We start from the raw sequence: 22912 nt of genomic DNA, 5'->3' as shown, positions 1-22912 counted from the left end.
CAACTGTGAATGAAGCAGTCTTCTGTTCCTACTCTGTACATGGTGCCCTTCCCCCTCACTACCCCCCCCCCTCCAGTTATTGATTTGGTTCTTGAAGAAAATCTATAATTCGCTATGATTCAGTTATGCTCATCGCTGTTTTCCTCTCTTAAGGGCCATAACAAGTGTGAAAAGTATGTAACATATGAATATTGGCAATGCTTGTTATGCCAAAAATAATAAAAACAATGTTGGAAGAAGCAGGTTAATGCAATGGCATCCGCCACTGCATACACTTGCAAATTGATTAGAGCAGGCAAACCCTCCCTGTCTTAAAAGCTGCTTGACCTTGGGCAGAGCACTCGTTCTGTCGAAATTGTATTATTGTAATTCACTCTACATCGGAGCAAATGTGGAGATCATTTAAAAAAAATCCAATCCCTCCAGAATAATGCTCTTAGAGCCGCCATTGGTATTGCCAGGAGAGAACATATCTCCGAAACCAGACTAAATAAATAATTGGCTGACAACACATGATCAAATGCAATTTAAAGTAGACTTGCTCATAAATGCTTGAACAATGCTGCTCCCTTTTATCTGACTGGGAGATTTACCAGGAAAATTCCCACAAGACTCACCAGACTATCTAGCACTAATTACCTACTAGTACCCAGATTTAAATTCTCTAGAGTGGGGGGGCCGTAGCTTCATGGTCAAGCCGGCACAACTATGGAACTCACTACCACCTCCTATGCGAGGGGAGCAATTGTACCTAAAATTACATCAGAATCTCATAAAATGGTTTAAAGACTGACAAGTAAGACTTTACTCGCAAAGCCATGATCTTCCAATCAGTCTAACCAACCTCTGGGTGACCCTGGACTACCCTCACACTCTCGTACATATTTGTGTCTGCACCATCTGTATCCCTAGGATATTGACGGATGACATCCTCAATAATGCCACATATAAAATCTGATGTATATAGATTTTTCTGTTGTATAATTAACTATTTGTAAATGTGTCTATGATCTGTGACTAAGCTGTAAGTTATCTTATGCAATGCGCCCTGATACCTACGGGTCTGGTGCGCAATAATAGTAATAAAACAACCCCCCCAATAATACTGTCATTGGGCAATGCTAATATTGTCGACGAGTCAATTGGGACTGAGGAGTGGTGCCAGTAGGCGGAATCGGGAGCGCATGCTTCCAGGGCCGCGCCTCTCTAAATTTAAAAGGGGGGGTGGGGGGGTTTCCTGGTGAAAAAGGTTCCGTCTCCCGTCCCTAGCGAGGGACGCCATGCAGTATGGAGGAAAAGGGACTATGGACTAGGAGTATGTTAGTCACTACGGTGAGTAACTATTTTTGTAACTACTCCTATTTCAGTGGGACCGTTACCAAACCAACTAATTCACAAGTAAGTTATTTTCAAACACTTGTTACACTTTTCAAGGCAGAATCCTTTCTAATGCTGTCCTGAGGCAGAAGACGGACTGTAGTGGGATAGGTGCCAGCTGAAGACAGGGTGAGTATGTTCACAACAAGTAGGTAGTTCACTTTAGAGTTAGAAAGGGTCCAGGGGCTTCAGAGAAGATCTCACAGAGGGATTCCAGCAATGAGCCTGGGCGAACTGGATGAGGACTCCCAATCACATGAATCGCCCCTTAAGCTTCACATAAATCACAAAAGACTTATATTAAGTAATACCCCAGCCAACACAGTACCTCAGCACAGAAGTCTGCCGCAGGAGGTCTTCAGGATCTGCAGCCAAAAACCCAGTTGATAAATTCCTTGCTTGAAGACGGGACACTGGAAAGTAATTTGCAGCAGGGATCAATCGGGAAGACTCCAGGCAAGGGTTTCTTCGTGGCTGGATGCAGTTCTGTGGTTTTGGTGCCCCTTTCAGGAGCCAGGAGAAGACTGGATATCGCTGGTCAGGCTCGTAGCTAATCTGGTCCAGCACTATGGGGGAGGGAATAAAAGGACTCCAATCCTCTCGAGAGCCAGGAGGCAACTGCCTAAGGTTCGGCTGGATTCGGACTTCGGAAGACCATCCACTACACAATGACTCGGTTTTGGGGTATTGCAGCCATGCAAGGTGGCAGCATGAAGTGGGCTGGCTCAATGCAGGTCATCTTGAGACTAGTGGACCTCACCAGCCTCTGGGTAGTAGTTACCACGTTCAGGTCCCCAGGTAGATTGAAAGGAAGGGTTACAGGAGGCTACAGTTACACAGCAGGCTCGCCGGTTGCTGCAAATCACTGCAACAGTCGACTTAATCTTCCTCTTCGGCTCGAGTGGTCGACTTGTCAGCAGCTTGGAGTATTTGAGAACTAGAGCATAACCTCTGCATTCTCTCCCTGTGTTTTACAGCAAGGAGTGGGCTGGCTGTCCTTTCAGGACAGCCGGCTCCCCACACAGTTGGTTCCTTTAAGGCAAATGTGGAAGACAGTGCTGCAGAGTTTTGGACGTCTCCCTAGTTTCCTTCCTTCTAAAGACTCTAGAGCCTGGGCAGGGAATCCAAAGGATTCCTGCCGAAGACGAAACTGAGGTTGTTGCCTCCTAGAATGGCAGGGGAAGACCTCAAACGGCAAGCACACAAATTGTGAAAAACTGAGGCCGCCATTTTAGAAAATTGGTGGCCCTGCTGTGCATTACAGAAGCTGAATGAACAGCCTGCAATGAAAAATGACACAATCGTAAAGGTAAAACCACTGCCACCAGCCATTGACGTAAACTCGCAATTGTAACAAATATTACTAGGTAAGTAAGAAACAGGATACATTGTATCCCCCACCACTCCACACAAGGTGAGGTGTGCTGGCTCACTCATACAAAATGTAAAGGGGATGAAAATCCCTCTATTACTTTGAAACAGCATTTCACCCAAGAACATGAATGGGGCAACCCAGCCTAAGCCCAAAAGTTGTAGGAAACTATCTCTACATACACTATCGAGAGACATAAATGGACTAGATGAGAGGTGAACAAGATTCCCACTCAACTAGGGAAGAGGTAAAATAGTTACCAAGTCCAAGCAAAATGTTCTGGCGTTGGCACAGGTCAGGAAGATGATCACTAATGTGAACATCTTGTCTAACACTATCCATGATACCCAGCTAGTGCAAGATTTATTGTAGCACACATCCTGGAAAATGACAGCCTTCAAAAAGAGGTGGTCACTAATGGTCTTAACATGCATGTGGTCGGGGCCAAAGCCACGTCTGGTGTCCCAAAGGAACCTTCCTTGTGATGTTAAGACATCCTTTGTCAGCTTTTTGCAAGCCTTCCTGCATGGTTAAGTTGAAAGGCAGGTGCCGCATTTGGAGAGGTGGTGGTCTTGCAGAATCTGTTTGCTAGACTGACTAGCACTATTCATCCAGGGAGGAAGGTCCAACAACCTGCCGTAAGTATGAAGAAAATGGGTCAGAACATATGAATAAAAGTAACTCGCCGTATTGACTTTGTACTCCTGGTCCATAGTCTATATTTCTCTATATGCCCAGTCCACTGTCCCACTTTAAAAATGTTATAGCGCAAGTGATGAGTCAAGCGGTTACAAGGACTAACTGATATTGCTTGTAGGTGGGCACACTGGGGCTAGTCTCGCCCATGCTGCTACGCCTTTCAGTGCCACTAAAAAATGTATACAGCATTCTTTTTCCCAATGCAAATGTAATCTCCTTGGACTACGGACTAGGATTACAGAAGTCACTATGGCGAGTAGCTTTCTTTTATTGGATGTTCCTGCCAATATTGCCATGTGATTTCAAGTGCTATATTTTCATGCTCACCTTAAGTTTCAATTTGTATAAAAGTATGGGCTACCTTTTGTCTCAAGGTACTTTGTTCAGATAAGTGCAATCTGTTTACAGCTGATGTACATGTACACACAAGGTTCATAGATTGAGGCGTAGCTGTAAGCATGGTTTCCTTAATTGTGCTTAGAAGCTTATTGTAAAATTTTTTGCTATTGCTTAGCTATCATTTTAAGCCTTCCTCCACATAATTGCAGCTTAGTGTGCCGGACCTCATTGGTCTACCCTTTTTCCAGTCTTGTTATCCCACCTCTGTACAGTCCTAGACCTGAAGGTGAGGGACTAAGCAGGAAAGAGATTGGCTTGGCGCCATCGCCCACTTCTTAAAGCAGTGTCTTAACACACATTTGGATGGTGGGGGGCAGTCTCTGAACATGTCCTTTTTGTTCTGGTGATTTCACTTTTTCTTACCATGTTTTATTTCCACAGCTGGGATACCAGGTCTAATACAACATCGAAGCCAAGCCATTCTGTAGATGCTCACACAGCTGAAGTAAACTGCTTATCCTTCAACCCATACAGTGAATTCATCTTAGCAACGGGTTCCGCTGATAAGGTATGTTATATAGTTAATTTGCATCCTCCATCCCGTTCTTGACAAAGTATTCTGTTAACTGAACATGCTCTATTCTGGCCGTGAGCAACTCCCCAATGCCCCTTCTTTCACCCCAGCTTCTGAGGAAAGATTATATTTTGGGCTGCTTAGAGGAAAAAGTGTAGGTTGCCAACTTTAAAAATCCTATCACTGAGACCATTATAATGGCAAAATAAACCGATTCCTAGCAGATTGAGTAGGCACTTGAGATTGACGGATGCTGCTCTGATTTGTCAGAGGATCGTTCTACAATGCGTTATCCATGCGCCTTACTTAAGTCCGTCCCCTTTCCTCCATACTGTTTGGGCGTTCGTCGCTAGGGACGGGAGACAACCTTTTTCACCTGACAAATCATCTTCCCCTTTAAATGCGCGTGGCCCTGGGAGCATGTGCTCCCCGACTCCGCCCACCGGTGCCACCCCGCAGTCCTCCTTTCCACATTGACGGTAACGGACCGCTTTCACCCGCGCTCCTGGGGTCAGGCCCCTGGCCTTGTAATTCCACACGCTCTTCCCCAGAAGTATTCTTTTTTCTTTTCCAGTTGTCAGGTATTGCTCTGTCCTGACAGGTGTCCAGCCTGCGAGGGTCTCAACGTCCAACCCTCACGCACTCTGCCTACGGTGCATTGGCCCAGACCACGGCTGGGCAGCTGTACCGTGTCCGATGCCTTGATTGTGCGCGCCCTGAAAAATCTGCTAGCCAGATAAAGGGAGCTCCTCAAAAGATCGCCTCCAGAGAAACTTGAAGCGTAGGTGAGAAGGAAGACCATGCCCAAGGTAGGTGCTCCGTTCTCCTCTGCACCCCGCAAGGGTGACTCCTTCCCAGGGAAGCACCCAAGCGGGAGGGACCTTTCTGCTTCTAAACCCAGCAGGAAGACCGAGGCTGCTCCTGCTACCGGCCCATGGGCAGAGGGGTTGCAAGGCTCTATTACCGGGTCCCAAGGGGCTCTGCCGACCCTAGTACCAGACCCATGTCTGAGGGGGGGAGGGGCGCCTGTACGCAGCACTACCGGCACCATGGCCGAGGGCACTCCGCCTACCAGGTCTTGACCTGAGGTACAGGGAAGTTCGCAACCATTGCTTTTCAGCGTGCAGGTGGAGACTGGACCCAGCTCAGCAAGCACCATGAATCGGCACGTTGCGCATAGCAAGACAAAATGGCGTTTCACCTGGGGCAATTCCTGCTCAGAACAAGCAGGTGCACGCGCATCCAGGTTGATTGGACAATATCGGTCACCTGGTCCACATCCTATCCCTCCGCTTCACAGGGAAGGTATGCATCCCCCACTTGGCGTGATAGGGCATGCCCAGGACACATCCGCCTCAGGGCCCGAACCCTACGCCCGTAGGAGCTTCTATCCCATTAGGCGCCACCCCTGCATGCAAGGACAGGTTCTTTGAGCAGTTCCTCGCCCTCACGAGATCACCACAGATGGGTACCATCCTCGGACGTAATCAAGGACATGCTACCTTCAGTACAGCCACGAGCACCCGCTGCACTACCAGCCCTGGGTCCAGCTCAACCCCTGGCTCCCACGCCTGCCCCAATAGCAGCAGCTCAGCCACTGGCTCCCCTCCCGCCACTGACAGCACGTCACAGCTGCCTGCGCCTAGCACTCCTGCTCCCCCAGATCTGCAGGACACAACTGTGGACACAGACAAGGAGGAAGACCCAGATGCTCAATAGTCGGCCAAAGCATTCCATGAGAGGCCTGCGGGTCTGGCTGAGGAACCTGCGCTAGACCATCCTACTAGAACTGGAATTACACTTCAGAAGGATGCCGAAGCCTACGACAAAAAAGGCTGGGTCAAGCCACACTATACCCATCCTACCAACAAGTGTCTCGACACGAAGTGCAGGCAAACAAAAGGGATTCCTTCCTATTGTTGGTGCACCCCCAGCTGCACTCGGTGATAGCTGCTGCATCACTATATTCCAAACCAGTCTGTCAGCGGCGTCAGTACTCCTGGGCAAGGAGGAAAAGCTCTTGGAAGCTCTTGGAAGCTTTTGGAAAGAAAAGGGACTCCAGCGCCACTCTCCACCTGCGTTAGGCTGACTCCATGTTGGCAGCTGTCAATCAGAAGCTGTAGCAGGAGATCGCATACTTCCTCCAGCTCTCCCTGCCCACAGCCAGGCATGGTTCAAGGCCAGGTTGACGGAGGCCAAAATCATGGCCCAGGATATAATGGAGTCCACTGTGGCCCACATTGCCACCAACATGAGGGCGGCCTGGCTCAAGGCAACAAAATTCAACCCTCATGTGCAGTAGCATATACTCGATCTGCCTGTGACTTGTTCCATTCGACAACAGATGTGGAACTCAACAAGAAAAATAATATCTCCCAGACAGCCAAATCTTTGTCTATTCTAAGTCCACACCCCAGACCTACAGCCAAACGCTCCAGTGCTTGGATAAAGGTCAGGTCTTCGGAGGCTTTAGGGGCTTTCCAGAGAGACAGTCCAGACACCAGGCGGCTAACTGGGTTTTCCCAGTCCTCCTCAGCACCAGCGGTAAAGTTGTGAAAGGTAAACACTGGTCCACAAGTGACCGGTTGGGGGGGGGGGGGGCAGGCCTGCCCTTCACATATACTTCTGGCGGACAAGGTTCACAGACCGGTAGATCCGCTCGGTGGTATCTGCAGGCTTCCAGCTACCAATTCCTCGGTTTCCTCCTTCGTACCTTCCCGCAGCTTGGTACAGCAACTCAGTTGGCGGAAAGCCGCTTGCTTGCAGCAAGCCAGGCAGTGGAGGAAGACCCATCCTCGCAGCGAGGCAAGGGCTTCTAGTCACGAATTTTCACCACACACAAAAAGAAACATGCTTCCATGAGTTGTGTTGGACCTTTCTTCCTTGAAACTTTCTCTTCCCCTCTAAAAGTTCAAGCTGGTTACCCCAGCCTTCATTGAGGAAACCTAGTGTGTGGGAGACTGGATATGCTCCCTGGATCTGAAGGATGTTTACCTACTCGGCCCGATTTGGGAACCCCATCAGTCCTGGCTGAGGTTCAAGATCATGGGTTTTCACTTAAAATACAGGGTTCTACCCTTTGGACTCAATTTGGCCCCTATGGTCTTTACAAGACTAATGAACACAGTGGCAGCTCTACTCTGGGAATAGGTCCACCACATTTTATAAATACCTAGATGACTGGCTAGTCAGGGCGGGTTCTCTGCAGGCAGTACAGCATACTGCCTCCACCCTCATGGACACACTATACGATCTGGGATGTTCTATCAATCTCAAAAGGTCATTTACTGCCCACGCAGACTGACCTTCCTAGGTCTTCTATGGGACACGAGGACATTTTCCCCCCACTCAGCAGACAAGGTCACTGCTATCTAGAGGGCCACAGTGCATTTTCTCAGCAGAGCAATGACCTCAGCATGGTGATAGCAACCCTGTTGGGAGTCATGGCGGCTGCTCTCTTCACAGTTCCACATATGATGCTCAAAATGAGGAGGCTGCAGCTTCACTTCTCGGCCACCTTGAATCAGTAGAAGGGATCTCAGGTGGAGCGAGTCAGCATATTGCATCTCCACCAGGATCTAGTCTGGTGGGGGTACAGACACCAACCTGCAAGTAGGCAGGCCCTTCCGGCAGCCTGCATATCAGGTCCCCATTACCACACTCATCCCTAGAGGGATCGGGGGGGGCTACCCTGGACAGCCAGTGTCCATGGAATATGGTCTCATCAGAAACAGCTGGAGCACATCAACTTGCTAGAGATTATGGCTATCTGCCTTGCGCTCAAAGCCTTCCTCGACATGATCACTGTCAAATCTATCTGTTAAAACAGACATCTCCACCTGCATGTATTACATTAACAAGCAGGGTGGCACCAGGTCTCCTCCACTCTGCAAACTGTCGATCGACATTTGGGTGTGCGCTCTGGCGAAAATGCTCTTGTCAGCAATCCTCCTCCCTGGGGAGTCCAACCAAGAGATGGTCAGGCTCAGCAGGCTGGGATCAGACAACTACGAATGGCAGTTGAACGAGGAGGCCCTTCAAGTGATCTTCACCATGTGGGGTCATCCGCAGGTGGGCTTCTTCGACACCAGTACCCACAGGAGAGGCCCCCAGTTTGCCTCATGGCTGGGGCAAGGCAGGGGTTCATTGGGCAACTGGTTGCAGATCCTGTGGAACAACATGAATGGGTAAGTTCCCCCCCCCTCCCCCTCAATATCCACCCACTCACCTGGTGCACAGGGTCCTCTGCAGGGCCAGGGAGTCAAGGAGCCTTCGGCTCATCCTGATAGTGTCATGGTGGCCAGCGAGACCCTCGTTATCTAACTTCAGCCTGTCGTATCAGCCCCTGGTGGCCCAGCCCACTGACTACACCCAGCAAGGGGGCGCTGTGGTTCACCCCGCTCCACAGAAGTTGGCCCTCGCAGCTTGGTTCCTGAATAGGTTACCCCGAAGCATCTCCACCTGTCCCATGCTAAGCTGGTTATCATACATGGGCTAGGAGCAACGCTACCAGGAGCCAGCACAGAAGCAAGTGGAGCAGGTTCTGTCACTGGGCAGAATCAAAGGAAATTGACCCATTGACTTGCTCTCCGGACGATGTTCTATCTTTCTCAGAGCACCTCGCCCATTCAGGGGTGCAAATTGACATGCCGCACCTATTTGGCAGCCATTGGGACCTACTAGAACTCTGGCAAGAAGGCCTTTTCATTCTCGAATCTGGTGGTTAGGACACACTTGACGGGTCTGACCAGATTGTATCCACCTATCAAAAAACTGCACCCGGTCTGGTACCTTAAAGTGGTGGTGCGCCGCCTGACGCATAAACCATTTGAATCCATGGTGTCCACACAGGCTAGTTACATCAAGACAGCCCTGCTAGTTGGCCTTACCTTGGCATGGTGAATCGGTAAAATCTAGGCCCTGGTTGCTTCAGAGCCATGTACATTTCACAAGGAACTGCTTAGAACACGCCCCACATTTCTTCCTACGGTCGTCTCCTCTTTTCACCGGAATGAGCAGATAGTATTTCCAACTTTCTTTGCAGACCCTAAAGATGAGGCTCAGAAGGTATTGCACTGTCTCGATGTCAGGCATGCGCTAAGATTTTACTTGGACAGAAACGAGAGCTTCCGTAAATCGGACACGCTCTTGATCACCTTTGGAGGATCAAAACCAGGATGTCGTGCCTCCAAGGCTTCCATAGCAAGTAGGATGCTTATGGCCATCAAGGAGGTATACGAGGGGCAGCACAAGCTGTTGCCAGCAAACATGCACACCCAGGCCATCAGATCCAAGGCCACGGCAGTAGCTTTCCAAAGACCCTTCCATTGGCAGATGTTAAAGCGTCTACGTGGGCTACTCGCTCTGCCTTCTGCAAACACTACTGCTTGGATGCCAGCACCAGGTCTGCCGCAGCATTTGGCCAGGCAGTGTTAAAGAACTTGTTTTCTTAGAAGGGGCAACTCTCCACCCTGGGGCTAGATTCAGTTGTAATCGCCCATACAGTATGGAGGAAAGGGGGCGGGACGTAGGAGTAATTATCAGTTACTAACTGTAGTGACTAACTCCTAGTCCCCTTTCCTCATACGTCCCACCCCCACTAATAAAACTGGTGTCATTAGGCAATGTTAATATTGTTGACGTGTCAAAGGGCACTGAGGAGTGGCACTGGTGGGCGGAGTCAGGGCAAGGGGGAAGATTTTTCTGGTGAAAAGGGGTCAGTCTCCTGTCGCTAGCGGGGGAAGCCCATACAGTATGGAGGAAAGGGGGTCTATGGACTAGGAGTACATTAGTCATACGGTGAGTAACTTAGAATTTTATATAACTGTTCAAGTGGCTAATTGTTATGTTCTCACTTTTTTTTGTTTTGTTGGGTGTTTTGGTTCAGACAAATTATGAACCTTTCACGTCATACAAGAGTAAGAAAGGAAAACCTTTTTCATATACATGCTCATACAAGTAAAATGTAACTTTTTAGAGCAAAATGCATGAAGATATTGCATCAGACTGGGATAGTTACTCGATGTCTCCATCAGAAGTCTATTTTTTTCAATAAAAGGGCCAGGAAACAGAGCCAGAATCCGGGACTGTCCCAGGCCAACCTGCAGGTAGACGATACTTTAAACATTTTTGAAAACTACATTTCATCAGTTTTCAGCCTTCCAACTTGGCACACTGGCTGTAATGCAGTAAAACTACATTGCGATGTCCACTATCAAAAAGTCACTGCTTGAGATTCAAAGCAAACTTAGCTTTTTATCCAACCATGCACTTGTTTCATTAGCAGTGTGCATTTTTCAAAGCAACTGAAAATGATCTACAGGTTTGATGGAACAAAAGTAGTTAACAAATTTGACATCTTTGCAGTTTCATTTTTCAATGCGTGATTCTGAAACTTTCCAAACATTCTCAATTTTCTCTTGCTAGTATGAGGTACCTCTCATTGTTTGGTGTAATAATTGACACTGAAGTTACGTACCCAGTTTCCTGATGGTGCTTTACTGCATTTAGCAGTAGATTGTTATTGTGCATTTGTAATAGTGCCTTATGTACCATTGGTATGATCTCAAAGTGCTTGTGTGTTGAAGGCCCTTTGGGACCGGAGTCTAGATCAGTGGAGAGAGTTGGGAAGGCTATAGTGCACTCTGTGTGCAGCCTGGATGGATGGGTGGATGGCGCGTTGGTAGCTGCCTTCTAGCATGCAGTTTGGTGGTTGAGAGATCAGTCGAATGTGAGCAGCAAGGAAGATGGTCTCAGTCTGCATTCTGGCGGCCAATGGCATGTAAGATTGTGTGCAGCTAGGCCATTTCTTCCTTTTTTTTTTTAGTGGGGTATTGCTCCGTTCTGTCAGGTGTAAGTACAGCTAGGCTGAATTTGATTGGGGATGGGGGGGGTACAGCTGTGGTCTATTGTTGGTGTAAAGTGGAGACTGATCATATTGGTGTGAGTGATAGTGCTTAGTGGTAGGAGGCCTCTGATTCCGATTACTTTTGAAGCCCAATGTGCAGTTTGTCTGTGCTGGATGTTCGTGGTGGAGGATCTTCGAGTCGGATTCTCTGGTTATTCTCTCCAGATAAGTTTTGTTCGCTCAGTTGGCGGGTCCTTGAAATCTCTAACTGTGTCAAAGGGCCCATATTCTGGGTCACTTGTCGTGAATTATGGCGGGAGGCTGGGTTGACTTGTTGGCATGATGGAGGATATAGGTGTGAAATGATATCGCAGCAATGTGGTTTCATTGTGACAGGGGTGCCATAGAGCAGATTAGGCAGAGGAAGTACTGCATATTTGTTCAGCCTCAGGAGGGTAGTTTGTAGCTGTATTGCTTGCATGACTTGAGCATGTACTGCTTTGTATACTAGGTGAGGGTGACATAAGGCTGTTTGAACCGTAGTGTTTAGGTTCTGCAGTAGAGGCTGTGTGGGTAGATTACAGATATGTGATGGTGGTTTGCGTCTTAGTATCAGCGGCAGGAAATTTGTTAAGAGCCGGACTTTTCAGATTTGCTGTATGGAGTACAGATTGAGTTTGGGCGTGCGGCAGGGCAGAGACTGCGGATTTGGCAGAAAGGCAGGAGTTTGTATCTCAAGGCCCGGGTAGGGGGCGGGGTGCTTCCTTATGGGAAGATGGTGATTAGTTATGGTGCTACTGAGCTATGGTCCCCAGGATGATGTATGCAGACAGTCCTTTTATGGTATTAGAGTTTGGGTATCTCAGGTCTGGAAGAGATGAGCATGTCTGGGCGGAGTATACGGTTAATAGTGGCGTATGTAGTCAAGCAAAGCTGCTCCAAGTCAGCAGCTGCATGTCCTAGAGCCTGTCGGTCGCTACGGCTGGCTTTCGAGTCATGACTCTTTATTTCGGTGATGGTGTCGTTATTGGCCAGATTATGAGGCCGGCAGTTATTTTGAGGTACTGCCGAATGATTCGAGTTTTGGTCATTGCTGGAGTGTTTCGGCAGTCGCTTTCAGTGATTAGTGAAACAGCTAGGTTTTCAGTGCTTTACGGAAGGGCATGTGAGCCTGGATGTGTCAAAGTAGGTAGGCGGAGAGTTCTATGGTGTTGGTGCAAAGGTAGAGCACGCTGACCCTCCAATCCCGGCTGAATCGGAGGCAGTAATCACTAGTAGGACCATGCTAGATCTTAGGGTGCATGTTGGGGCATAATCCTGTCTTATGTCAGACCGTTCTTGTGTACTGCTTGGTGGGTGATGCGCAGGGTTTTGAAAGTGGTCCTTCAACCGATAGGGAGCCAAGGAGGGTGCGGGAGAGCAGGTGAGATGTGGTCCCTTTGTTCTAGTGCAAGGAGTCGGACGGCAGTGTAGTTGAGGTTAGTAGGCCGGTGCACCCAGATAAATGGAGTTTGCATAGTCTGGACACGAAAATGGACAAAATGGCAGCTAATCTGTTCGGTTACGAGAGGTAAACGAAAATGTCTCAAAAATCCAAGGTGATAGTGACAGGATTTGGATACATAATTGATCTGGAGAGAAAGGCTTGGGTCCGAGTGCATTGTGCAGCCAAGGTTTTTTACTTTGTTGGATGTCGAGGGAGGGGGGCATTGGAGTTGTTGCGGGAGTAGAGCGATGTTGCCGCACACCATGAATTCTGTTTTTCCAGGGTTCAGAAGGTGGTTTCTTGTCATCCAGAGTTCTAGATCGCTGAGGCAAGCTGCTAGGTCGGGTCGTGGGTAGATGATTGTTTTGGGGATGCTCCGTTTAATTTGGTTATTGTCAGTGTTATAGCAGGTAAGGTTGTGTGCGCGGATAATCCCTGGGAGGGGGCGGGGAGAGGTTGAAAAGGAGAGCTGAGGCAGGCACCTTGGAGTACCCAGTGTTCACCGGGCACGTGGTCGAGAGAAAAGGGGGACAGGGGGCAGTGTGATTCGTTTCCTGTTGAAGAGTAATCCAGTTGAGCGTCAAGTCTTGGATTCTTAAGGAGTGGAGACCTTCAAGGAGGATTGAGTGGTTAATGGTGTCAAAGGCCGCTGAGGGATCCAGGACGACCAATGCTGCACATCCCTCAATCTGCTGAGATACTGGTCAACCCAGATCGCGATCAGAGTGGTTTCAAGGGGATTGGGTCCTCAGACATATTCCATATCTATGACCGGTAATGTCCACAACTGTGCTGCTTCGGAAAATCTTCGGCTCCTGCGTCGATGTGCCGTCCCCGAGGACATCCTCCAACGGCTGACGTCACCCGATGTGATGAGTAGGATGCACGACGCCCATAGCCTCAGTTCTGTTTTTTCCACGAACGTGTTCGCTTCGTGAATCTCGGTACGCCTCGACTCTTTTGAGTTTGCTGTATTCTTCTCGATTCGTTGAACCTGTTTGGTTTTTGTGAAGACCTGTTCGTGACGATGTCTACTTCGTCTTCAACCCCGCGTCCGGGCTTCAAGAAATGCGGGGACTGTGGGTCCAAGATGCGAGTCACAGACTCGCACGACGCCTGCCTCTGGTGCCTCAGGGAGGCCCACGATACGAACTGTCGACTGCCATTCGCTCACGGCCAAGGGCTTGTGGGAGCACAAGAAGAAGCTGTCTGTAGGTCGGGTGTCCAAGCCCCGGAAGTCGAGGTCTACGGGGCTTTCGATGGATGACTCGAGAGGCGACTCGCCGCGTCATCGTCGGAAGTCCAGTGGGTCTCCTTCCAGGAGTCTGTCTCGCCACTCCTCCGCCTCTTTGAGGCATTCCCGGAAGCGCCGGCATCGGTTGCCTTCCCCGTCCTCTTCCGAGGACTACGCCCATCGGTGGGTTGCTCATCGCACCATGCAAGCGACACCGGAGGAATGGTCTTCCTTCGGGAAGCAGATGTTAGCGATTCTTGAATCGCAGGGCACCGGTCCGTCCGCGCCTCTGAGTGGGGTCGGTTGGCACTGGTCGAGAGACACCGCTCGTACGCCTTCGGGCTCGGGTGGTCGGCACGGCTAGCGAGAAAGGTCCCGCTCGGACAAGGGTAGCCGTTCTCGCCATGTCCGTTCCAGGTCCCGGGACTCGACACGCTTGAGACTGCGCGATTCTGTGCCATCTTCGAGGAAGACGTCGACGCCTGTGGTGCCGAGGTCGTCGACGATTTCTCTCGAGGCTCCGCCTCCGAGGGGGTCGTCGATACTGTCTGCGCCTAGGTCGAGACACGCTCGGAGCTCCAGATTCAAGGCCTGTGTCGACACCGTCGATGCTGGCGGCGCTGCAGCTGACGTCGATGCCGATTCGCTCGACGCCGACTCGTTCGGCGCCCTCGACGCCTTTTGAGGCAGTGTTGGAGGGGCCCCGTGGCACGGGGTTAGCCCCTAGAAAGGCTCTGGCTAAGGTCGGGCATAGCTTTGGTCCCCAGGTGTCTTCCTCTCACCGCCTGGAGTACATTTCAGAGGGTGATGAAGGCTCTGATGGCTTGGTTCCGGTTATGGTACCAGATGAGCTTCTCTCGGACCATAGCTAGTTTGATGACCTGAGGCAGTCACTGCATGATGCCAGTGGACTTGACACCTCTCCGGAGGTGGAGTTTTGTAGGCCGGAGCCTGGCACTCATGCCGATTCTTCATACTGGCGCCTTATGTCTCGGGTCACCGAGTACTTGGGATGGTCGGCTCCCCCAGGGGAGTTCGTTCAGGATGATCTCACGGATATCCTTGATCTTGGTCCCCCCACTGACCCGGTACTGCCGTTTCATATGGCTCTGCAGAGGAGGGTGGCGGCGGCTTGGACTGCTCCGGAGAGTCTCCCGGCAGTGGGCAAGTCTTTGTCGCGAAAATACCATCCAGCCAGTAGCGACCCCTGCTACTTGTCCAGGCACCCCACTCCGGAGAGTTTGGTGCAGGCGGCTACGGCCCCGGCAATGCAGGCATCGTATCCTACCATCCCTCCGGATAGGGACGACAAACGTTTTGATGGCTGGGCTAAGAAAGGTCTGTCAAACTCTTCCTCTCCAAAGAGAATTGCACAAACATAGCCAGAGCAATCACCGGCTCTAGGCTTGATTATTGCAATGTACTATTCCTAGGAACCTCCAACAAAAACCTGGAAAGGTTACAAATAATACAGAACAATGCCCTCCGCGCTGCCCAAGGTATTATGAAAAGAGAACCCATCTCTGAGGCCAGAAAATTAGTCCACTGGCTACCAATAAGGGAAAGAAGAATCTTCAAAGCGCTGACACTAAACCACAAGTGCATCCACCTCACCGCCCCCGTCTACCTCTCACAAAGAATCCACCCTGTATCCTCCAAGGCCAACCAGGTCACCATATACCAACATGCTCTGTGTACCACTAGTAAAAAGAGCCAGAGCTGGAGGCTCCAGCTTCCCTTATCTCGCACCATCACCGGAATGCCTTACCTCCCACAATCCGAGGTAAGCCCTCCCTGCCTTTCGGAAAGCTATGAAAACCACCCTCTTCACATAAGGTCTTTGCAGCACCATGTGTGCCAATAAACTGTAATGTAATAACCAAAGATGCATGAGCTGTAATGACTAATATGTTTGTAGCAATCATAATGTGCCAACTACTGCTACCAATCCTGTACCCCCCTGTAACTAAGTTCCTTCAAGTAACAGTGCCACAATGCCCCTGGGCTGTCTGCGCGCTATATAAATATAAATAAATGTGTTTTCTTCAGGGGTATGGCGCTTCAGGCGGCCAACTCCATATGTGCCTTGTCTCGTTTCTCACACACTGTGTTGCATTAGCGGCTGAACATATTCCCAAAGGGGACAAACGGGATGGTTTCCTTGCTATGGTTCAGGATGGCAAGGATGCCATGTGTGAGGCCGTTGAGTCGGGTTTGGACATGGCAGATTGTGTCAGCCGGTCCATGGCGGCAAGCACCGTAATACGCAGGTTTGCGTGGTTGCGGAAGTCTGGGTTCGCTCCTGATGTGCAGTCAAGGCTCCTCAACATGCCCTTTGACGGTGAACATCTTTTTGGCAGCAAGGCTGACGAGAGCCTTGAGGTTGCAGACCTCCAAAGCTGCAGCAAAGTCGTTGGGTGCTGCAGTTCGACAACCTACGCCTTTTCGTCCTAGGGGACAACAATGGAGGGGAGGTTCCTTTCGCTATTACTCGTCCTTAAAGCAAGAGGAGCTGTTAGTCAAAGAGGCCACCATAAGAGTGCCAGAGGTGGAAAACAAGGTGCCAAGGCCGCTCGGGCAGTTGCCTCTTTGCCCTCAGGCAACGCCGCTACCACTCAGTCATGAGGCCATGTCCCATGGTTCGCCGGTTGGGGGAAGGCTGGCGCAACATCTTGTAGAATGGCGTGCCATTACTTCAGATGTGTGGGTTCTGGAGATCATAACCCACGGCTACTGTCTTCCTTTTCGGCAGAGGCCTCGCGACAATACACCTGGGAACCTCTTTGAATACGGATCCGCGCCTTGCGCAGGAAATTCAAGCCCTGCTGGAGAAAGGCAGCATAGAACTGGTGCCTGTAGCGGAGAGGAACAAGGGATGGTATTCCCCTTATTTTTTGATTTCGAAGAAAGACTGGGGATTGAGACCCATCATGGACTTGCGCGGTTTGAAAAACTCCTCAGGAAATACAAGTTGAAGATGGTTACTCTCTCTCAAGTCCTCCAGGCCCTTCAACTTCAGGATTGGTTGGTGTCTCTCGACCTCAAGGACACTTACTTCCATGTGCCGATCCATCCCACGCACAAGAAGCACCTGAGGTTCGCGGTTGGCGACTCGCACTTTCAGTTTCGGGTCCTGCTGTTCGGATTGACCTCCGCCCCGAGGGTTTTCACCAAGCTCATGGTGGTGGTAGCGCATCTCAGGAAAGGGGGGGGGGGGGGAATTCACGTCTACCCCTACCTGGACGATTGGTTGATCAGGTGGAGCTCTCCCGAGCAAGTCCTGGATCATCTGTCAGTCACCTGCCACTCCCTCCACAAGCTGGCTTCTCCCTCAATTTAAAGAAGTTCTATTTGACGCCAACACAGCGGCTCCAGTACATCGGAGCAGTGCTCGACACATCCCTGGGGCTGTGTTTTCCTCCCCAGGTGAGGGCTCTTCACATTCAGCAGATGGTGCACAAGTTTCAACTTGCCCAGACTCTCCCAGCGTCCGAGTTCTTGAGACTGCTAGGCCTCATGTCATCCTGCATTCTTCTGGTGCCAGAGGCCAAGTTGCGGATGAGATCTTTGCAATGGGCACTCGAGCTCCAGTGGTCTCAGTCCTCCGACAGGATGTCGGACCCTGTTCAGGTGCCATCCTCGGTCGCCCAGGACCTTCTGTGGTGGGCCGTCGAAGGCAATCTGATGAAGGGGGCCCCATATTGGCTGCCCTGGCCGGAGGCGACTATCGTGACGGACGCATCCCTCACGGGATGGGGAGCTCATGCCAACGAGTTGACAGTCAGCGGTCGTTGGTCTCCGTCGGAGTCCAGACTCCATATCAATCTGTTGGGACTTTTCAGTCGGCTGTGAGAGGAAAGAGTGTCCTGATTCTAACGGACAAAACGGTGGCCATGCACTGCCTCAACAAAGAGGGGGGGGTGGGCAGGGTCACTTCCTCTGTGCAGAGAGGTGATGCGGCTCGAGTTCTGGGCCATCCAGCAGTAAGTTTCGATCTCGGCTGTTCATCTGGCCGGAGACGACAACGAGACGGCGGACGCTCTGAGCAGACAGAGCGCGATCTCTCATGATTGGGAGCTGGCTCAGGAGATTCTCCTGGAGATCTTAGCTCTTTTGGGGGACCCCTCAAGTGGATCTCTTCGCCTCTAGTGTCAACCGGAAGTGCAAAAGGTTCTGCTCGCAGGAATTTCCTCCAAAAGGAGCCTTAAACGTGTTCGTGGTGGAGTGGTCAGTCCCACTACTGTACGAGTTTCCTCCAGTCACCGTCATCCCGCAAGTACTGCGGGGGTTACGGAGGTTCGGTTCCCTGATGATCCTCCTTGCTCCGGCGTGGGCCTGGAGGACGTGGTACCAGGACCTTCTTGACTTGTCCATCTGCCCTCCACGTTGTCTTCCCTACCGAGACGATCTGCTCTCACGGGGGGGGGTCAGGTTCTCCATCCAGAGGTCAGATCCCTCAACCTTCACGCTTGGCTGCTGAAAGGTTGAGGTATAAGGATTGGGACCTCCCTGAAGACGTGTTGGAGGTGTTGCTCTCGGCCAGACGGCCGGCAACAAAGTCTCTGTACCGTTGGCGTAAATTCTGCGACTGGTGCAGAGTTAAGAATGTGGATCCTTTTGAGTGCGACATTCCCATGGTTCTGTCTTTTTTGCTTTCCTTGGCTCACAGGGACTTGCAAGTTGGTACCATTAAAGGTTACCTGGCTGTCCATATTTAAGCGTTCGTCTGAAGAATGTTCCTATTTTAAGATTCCTTTAATTTCTCAGTTTTTGAAAGGGCTCACTAATGTGTTCCCTCCGTCACCTTTTTTGGTGCCCGGTTGGGATTTTAACCTTGTTCTTAAGTTTCTTATGGGAGCTCCGTTTGAGCCTTTGCATTCTTGCCCTTTGAGATTGTTAACTCTTAAAACTGTGTGTTTTTGGTTGTGGTTACTTCCGCTTGCAGAGTGAGTTAGTTACAGGCACTTTCGTTTAAGCCACCCTTCACTGTGTTTCATAAGGAAAGGGTTGTCGTTCGAGTTCGTCCTTCCTTTCTTCCGAAGGTGGTTTCGGAATTTCATTTGGGCCAGAAGGTTGTTCTTCCGGCATTCTATCCTCCTCTGCATCCTGGTAAGGAAGAGGAGAGGCTCCATAGGCTTGATCCTAGGAGAGAGTTGAGCTTTTATATTTCACGCATGTCCCGGGTCAAAGTGGACGATCAACTCTTCATTGGTTACGCTGGAAAGCGTTTGGGACAAGCTGTGACGAAACAGACTTTGTCTCGTTGGATTATTTTGGCTGTCTCCAAGTGTTACCGCTTGGCGGGTAAGGACCCACCGGCTGGCTTGCGGGCCCATTCTACCAGGGGTATGGCTGCCTCTACTGCCCTACAGAGGGATGTTCCTATTCATAACATCTGTGATGCAGCTACTTGGGCTTCGTTACATACTTTTGTACGTCACTAATCCCTCGATCCCATCCAAGGACAGGATCTGGCCTTTGGCAAAGCAGTTCTTTATTCCGCAATTTGATTGGGCATGCTAAATTTGTGTTCTAAATTCTTTTCCCACCTCCTTACTTTGCTACTGCTTTGGGAGTCTGTCAAAGTTATGGAATACGTCGGAGGACCCAATTACCTCGAACAAGTTACTCTTACCTGGTAACATTCTTTCGATGGGATGGTCCGACGTATTCCATATCACTCCCTCCGTACCTTCCCCGCTGCAGAATTTCTTATGCGATTGCAGCTTACGTTTCCGCAAGGCCTTGTGTGTCTTACTGGCAGAAGTCTGGTGTCACACGTTCTGGGGGAAAAAACTACAACTGAGGCTATGTGCGTCCTACTTATCACATCGGGTGGCGTCGGCCGTCAGGAGGTCCTCGGGGACGGCGCATCGACGTCATCGACGCAGGACGCAGACGCCGAAAATTTTTCCAAGCAGCACAGCTGTGGTGATTACTGTCAAAAATATAGAATGTCGTCGGACCATCCCATCGAAAGAATGTTGCCAGGTAAGAGTAACCTGTTCTTCTTGTTCTATGTATCCAGTTGTCCTATTGGCTAGGCATATATATTTTTTTTTCTGTCTAATTAGGAGTGATGGTGGTGTGGTAAATTACTAGCTGTTTTCGACCTTACCAGGTTGAGGCGTGCATTATCTCCCACTCAGGTATTGGTGCTGTATTTTTTTCAATCACCTGCTCCTTTCCTATCTATTTCCTGTCAGTGATCCATTGCTATCTGTTTACTTTGTAGGCCAGGTGTTGACATATCTCCCTTGCCCTTTCATCCTGATCTCTGTGATCGTTCTTTTGTATGATTCTAGCTTAACTGTCTTTCAATTAGTAAGCTGATAGGCTGTAGATTGTTCTTTCCTTACTACAGTTGATCGATGTTGCCTTCCAGGATTTTGCTGCATGAAATGGCAAATTTTGCGGCACAAACCTTGATTTACTGCGGCATTTTTGCATGACATTTTGTATTAACTGGAGGGTGTAAGATTGCCACACTGCAGGAAATAGGCAGAGTGCAAGGCTACAAGAGAGCCAGGGTATCATTGTCTTTTGTATTAATTTAATAGGAAGAGTCCCAGATGTCTCTGGCTTGGCAGAACAGTGATTTGGATAAATTTCTGGTTTAATGGTCATGCCTATTTAATAGTATTAACTAAATTGATCATGATCAATTGTAATGCTGAAAATATTCCCCGTCTGTTCTCCAATCCCCCAAACACCCACACACCTCCAACACACATCTTACAAACTCGCCATCACAACTTGAATTCCTTAACCTCTCACTCTGTCATACAAATACTCACGTGTTATGTCACACTGTCCAAGTCACAATTTGCACTGCCCAGCCCCTGCCATTCCAAATCATACTCCCAACTCACACCTTAAACTCTACAATTCCTCCCGCAATATACAGTCCTTCATTCTTTTGTGCTGCTTTTGCATCTTGCATCCTTTCTCCCATTTTATCGCACTCTTTCCTCACCCTTTATCCCAATCTGCAGCTCACTACCTCTTTGTGGCCAACTGCTTCCCCTCTACTTTCTGGCTCACTGATCACACGCTCCCTCTACTTTCTGTACCTCTGCTCTCTGATTTCTGGCCCACTGCATCAGTGCTTCCTCTGCTCTTGTGCAGCGCTTCCTCCTCTGACCCACTGCTCTACCTCTGCTTTCTTGCCTATCACTGCACATCTCACCCATCACTCTCCCTCTCTCATAGTGTAACCATTTTTGTAATTTTTTTTAAATGTAGATTTTGCCCAGTTCCTCAAATGGGGCATTTAAAAAATGAACTGAGGATATGCTATTTTTAGACTGCCCATTTTTGGAAATGAGCAGGTCACCTTATTCTCAAAGGTGACCGGCGCATTTCCAGAGGCTTGAGCTGTAGGCCAGCTGACTTGAATGGGGTTCTGGGTTGTTTGACCAAAGTGTAATTATTTGCGGCGGAATTGACAGTAGTCAATTTCGCTGCGAATTGATTTGCACTTCAGCCAAACAACCCAAAATGTACCTTTCACCACCCCCCCACCCCCTCCCCTACTTAACTGCTTGGTCGCTGCCGCTTCCCCTGCAACCCTGTGGTGCCAGATCCATCCCTCTAACGCAGGTCGGATCCAACTCTGCAGGGTCCTTTTTCGTTATTTTCTTTTTTCCTGTCCCTGCTTCCAATTCTGAGGAAAAAGGGGTAAACGCTTCTGCAACCACCCTTGACCAAAAATACTGAACATGGGGAGCGGGTGACACCCCCACAACACATTTTCAGTATTTATAAAAATCAATCGAATAGTACTGGACGAAATAGGTCAAATTGTAACATTCGATAGATTTTTGTCATCAAAATGGGCAGTACTTTCAATAGAATCGCTCTCCCGACAGTGTTCTGCAAGCTCCCAGCGCCTTTCACAGGGACAGGCCCTCCAGGTGCCTGCCGCTGTAAAATGCGACCCAAAAAATGCATTTTTATCCTGTTTAAGGAACAGAAATGCAAGCGACACAGCGGTTCATGCCTTAAAAGAAATACATGAACATGACAGGGTCAGGAAAGACACTGTCGTGCAGTGGCAGCCCCACATCCTGTGCGCGTAGGGTTGCCTACAATTTCTGCACTTTCAAAAGTACATCTTGATTGGAAATGAGGGATAAGCTTATAAATTGACAAACGCCACTTTATTTGATCAAGGAGGTGAAAAAGGCCGTCTGAATGGGCGTGCATATAAAATGTGGCCATTCACGTGTCCCTTGTGGATTGGGCTGCACTTTTTTGGGGCGCAAGTGATGAGATGTTAGCGCATTTCTTGTGTAAAAAAAAAAATAAATAAATAAAATTGAGAACCTGGCGCCCTGAGTATTTTTTTTAAAGCAGTAATTTTTGCAGACGGTTTTTTTTTTTCAAAAAAAGATGCTGTTTTTGCGGCATTTTGCGCAAAACGGCAGTTTTCGCGTCATTTTGCGGGATCGCAAAATAGCTATAAACTGGAGGGTCTGGGTAGTTTAGGGAGATGAGGATCGATTTCCTCGATAGGCATTGTTTGTTGTGTGTGCCCCCTTAGGCATTCTTTCTAGTTATGGGGTGAAGAGCCATGAGTGAGTAGTTGGGAGGGAAGGCCTCGTGCGTGACTGGTGATAGTCAGACCATGTGTCAGTGATGAAGCTAAGATCAGAATTGTCGGTGTATAGGGGGTCAAAGATGCTGTACCTGTTTTTGGCAACAGCGCAGGCATTGGAAAGGAGGCGGGTGATCTGATGGCAGGTCTTTCACCTCACTTGTGGGCGGAAGGGCTCAGCAGGGCTGAGTGATGGGTGGTGGAGTTAATGGCAGGTCAGGGATATTTTGGTGGGGGCGGTGAGTGGGTGTGGTGGAACAGGAGTGGGAAGAGTGCGCGGGCTGTGACTCACGTGTGTGGGATGATGGGTGTGTGATCGGGGATGGGAAGGTGGGTGCTGTTTGGGTGGTGTGGGTGGTCTGGCAAGTTGAGTGCCCTGAGTGGT

The 22912-nt window shown here is 49.7% G+C and overlaps 1 protein-coding gene across 1 annotated transcript in view; it reads left to right on the top strand.

Moving 5' to 3' along the window:
* The window catches only part of RBBP7 (RB binding protein 7, chromatin remodeling factor), a 562467-nt gene that overhangs the window by 280540 nt on the left and 259015 nt on the right, over positions 1-22912 (top strand). The window contains exon 7 of the mRNA XM_069636807.1: positions 4229-4355. Within this exon, the coding sequence (XP_069492908.1) occupies positions 4229-4355 (127 nt within the window). The remainder of the gene's footprint in view (positions 1-4228; positions 4356-22912) is intronic.

The sequence above is a fragment of the Ambystoma mexicanum genome, chromosome 7p, assembly GCF_040938575.1.
Source record: "Ambystoma mexicanum isolate Mex_15411 chromosome 7p, UKY_AmexF1_1, whole genome shotgun sequence".
Taxonomy (NCBI): Eukaryota; Metazoa; Chordata; class Amphibia; order Caudata; family Ambystomatidae; genus Ambystoma; species Ambystoma mexicanum.
Note: the sequence above shows the minus strand (reverse complement) of the source record. Positions and strands in the feature narration are given on the sequence as shown.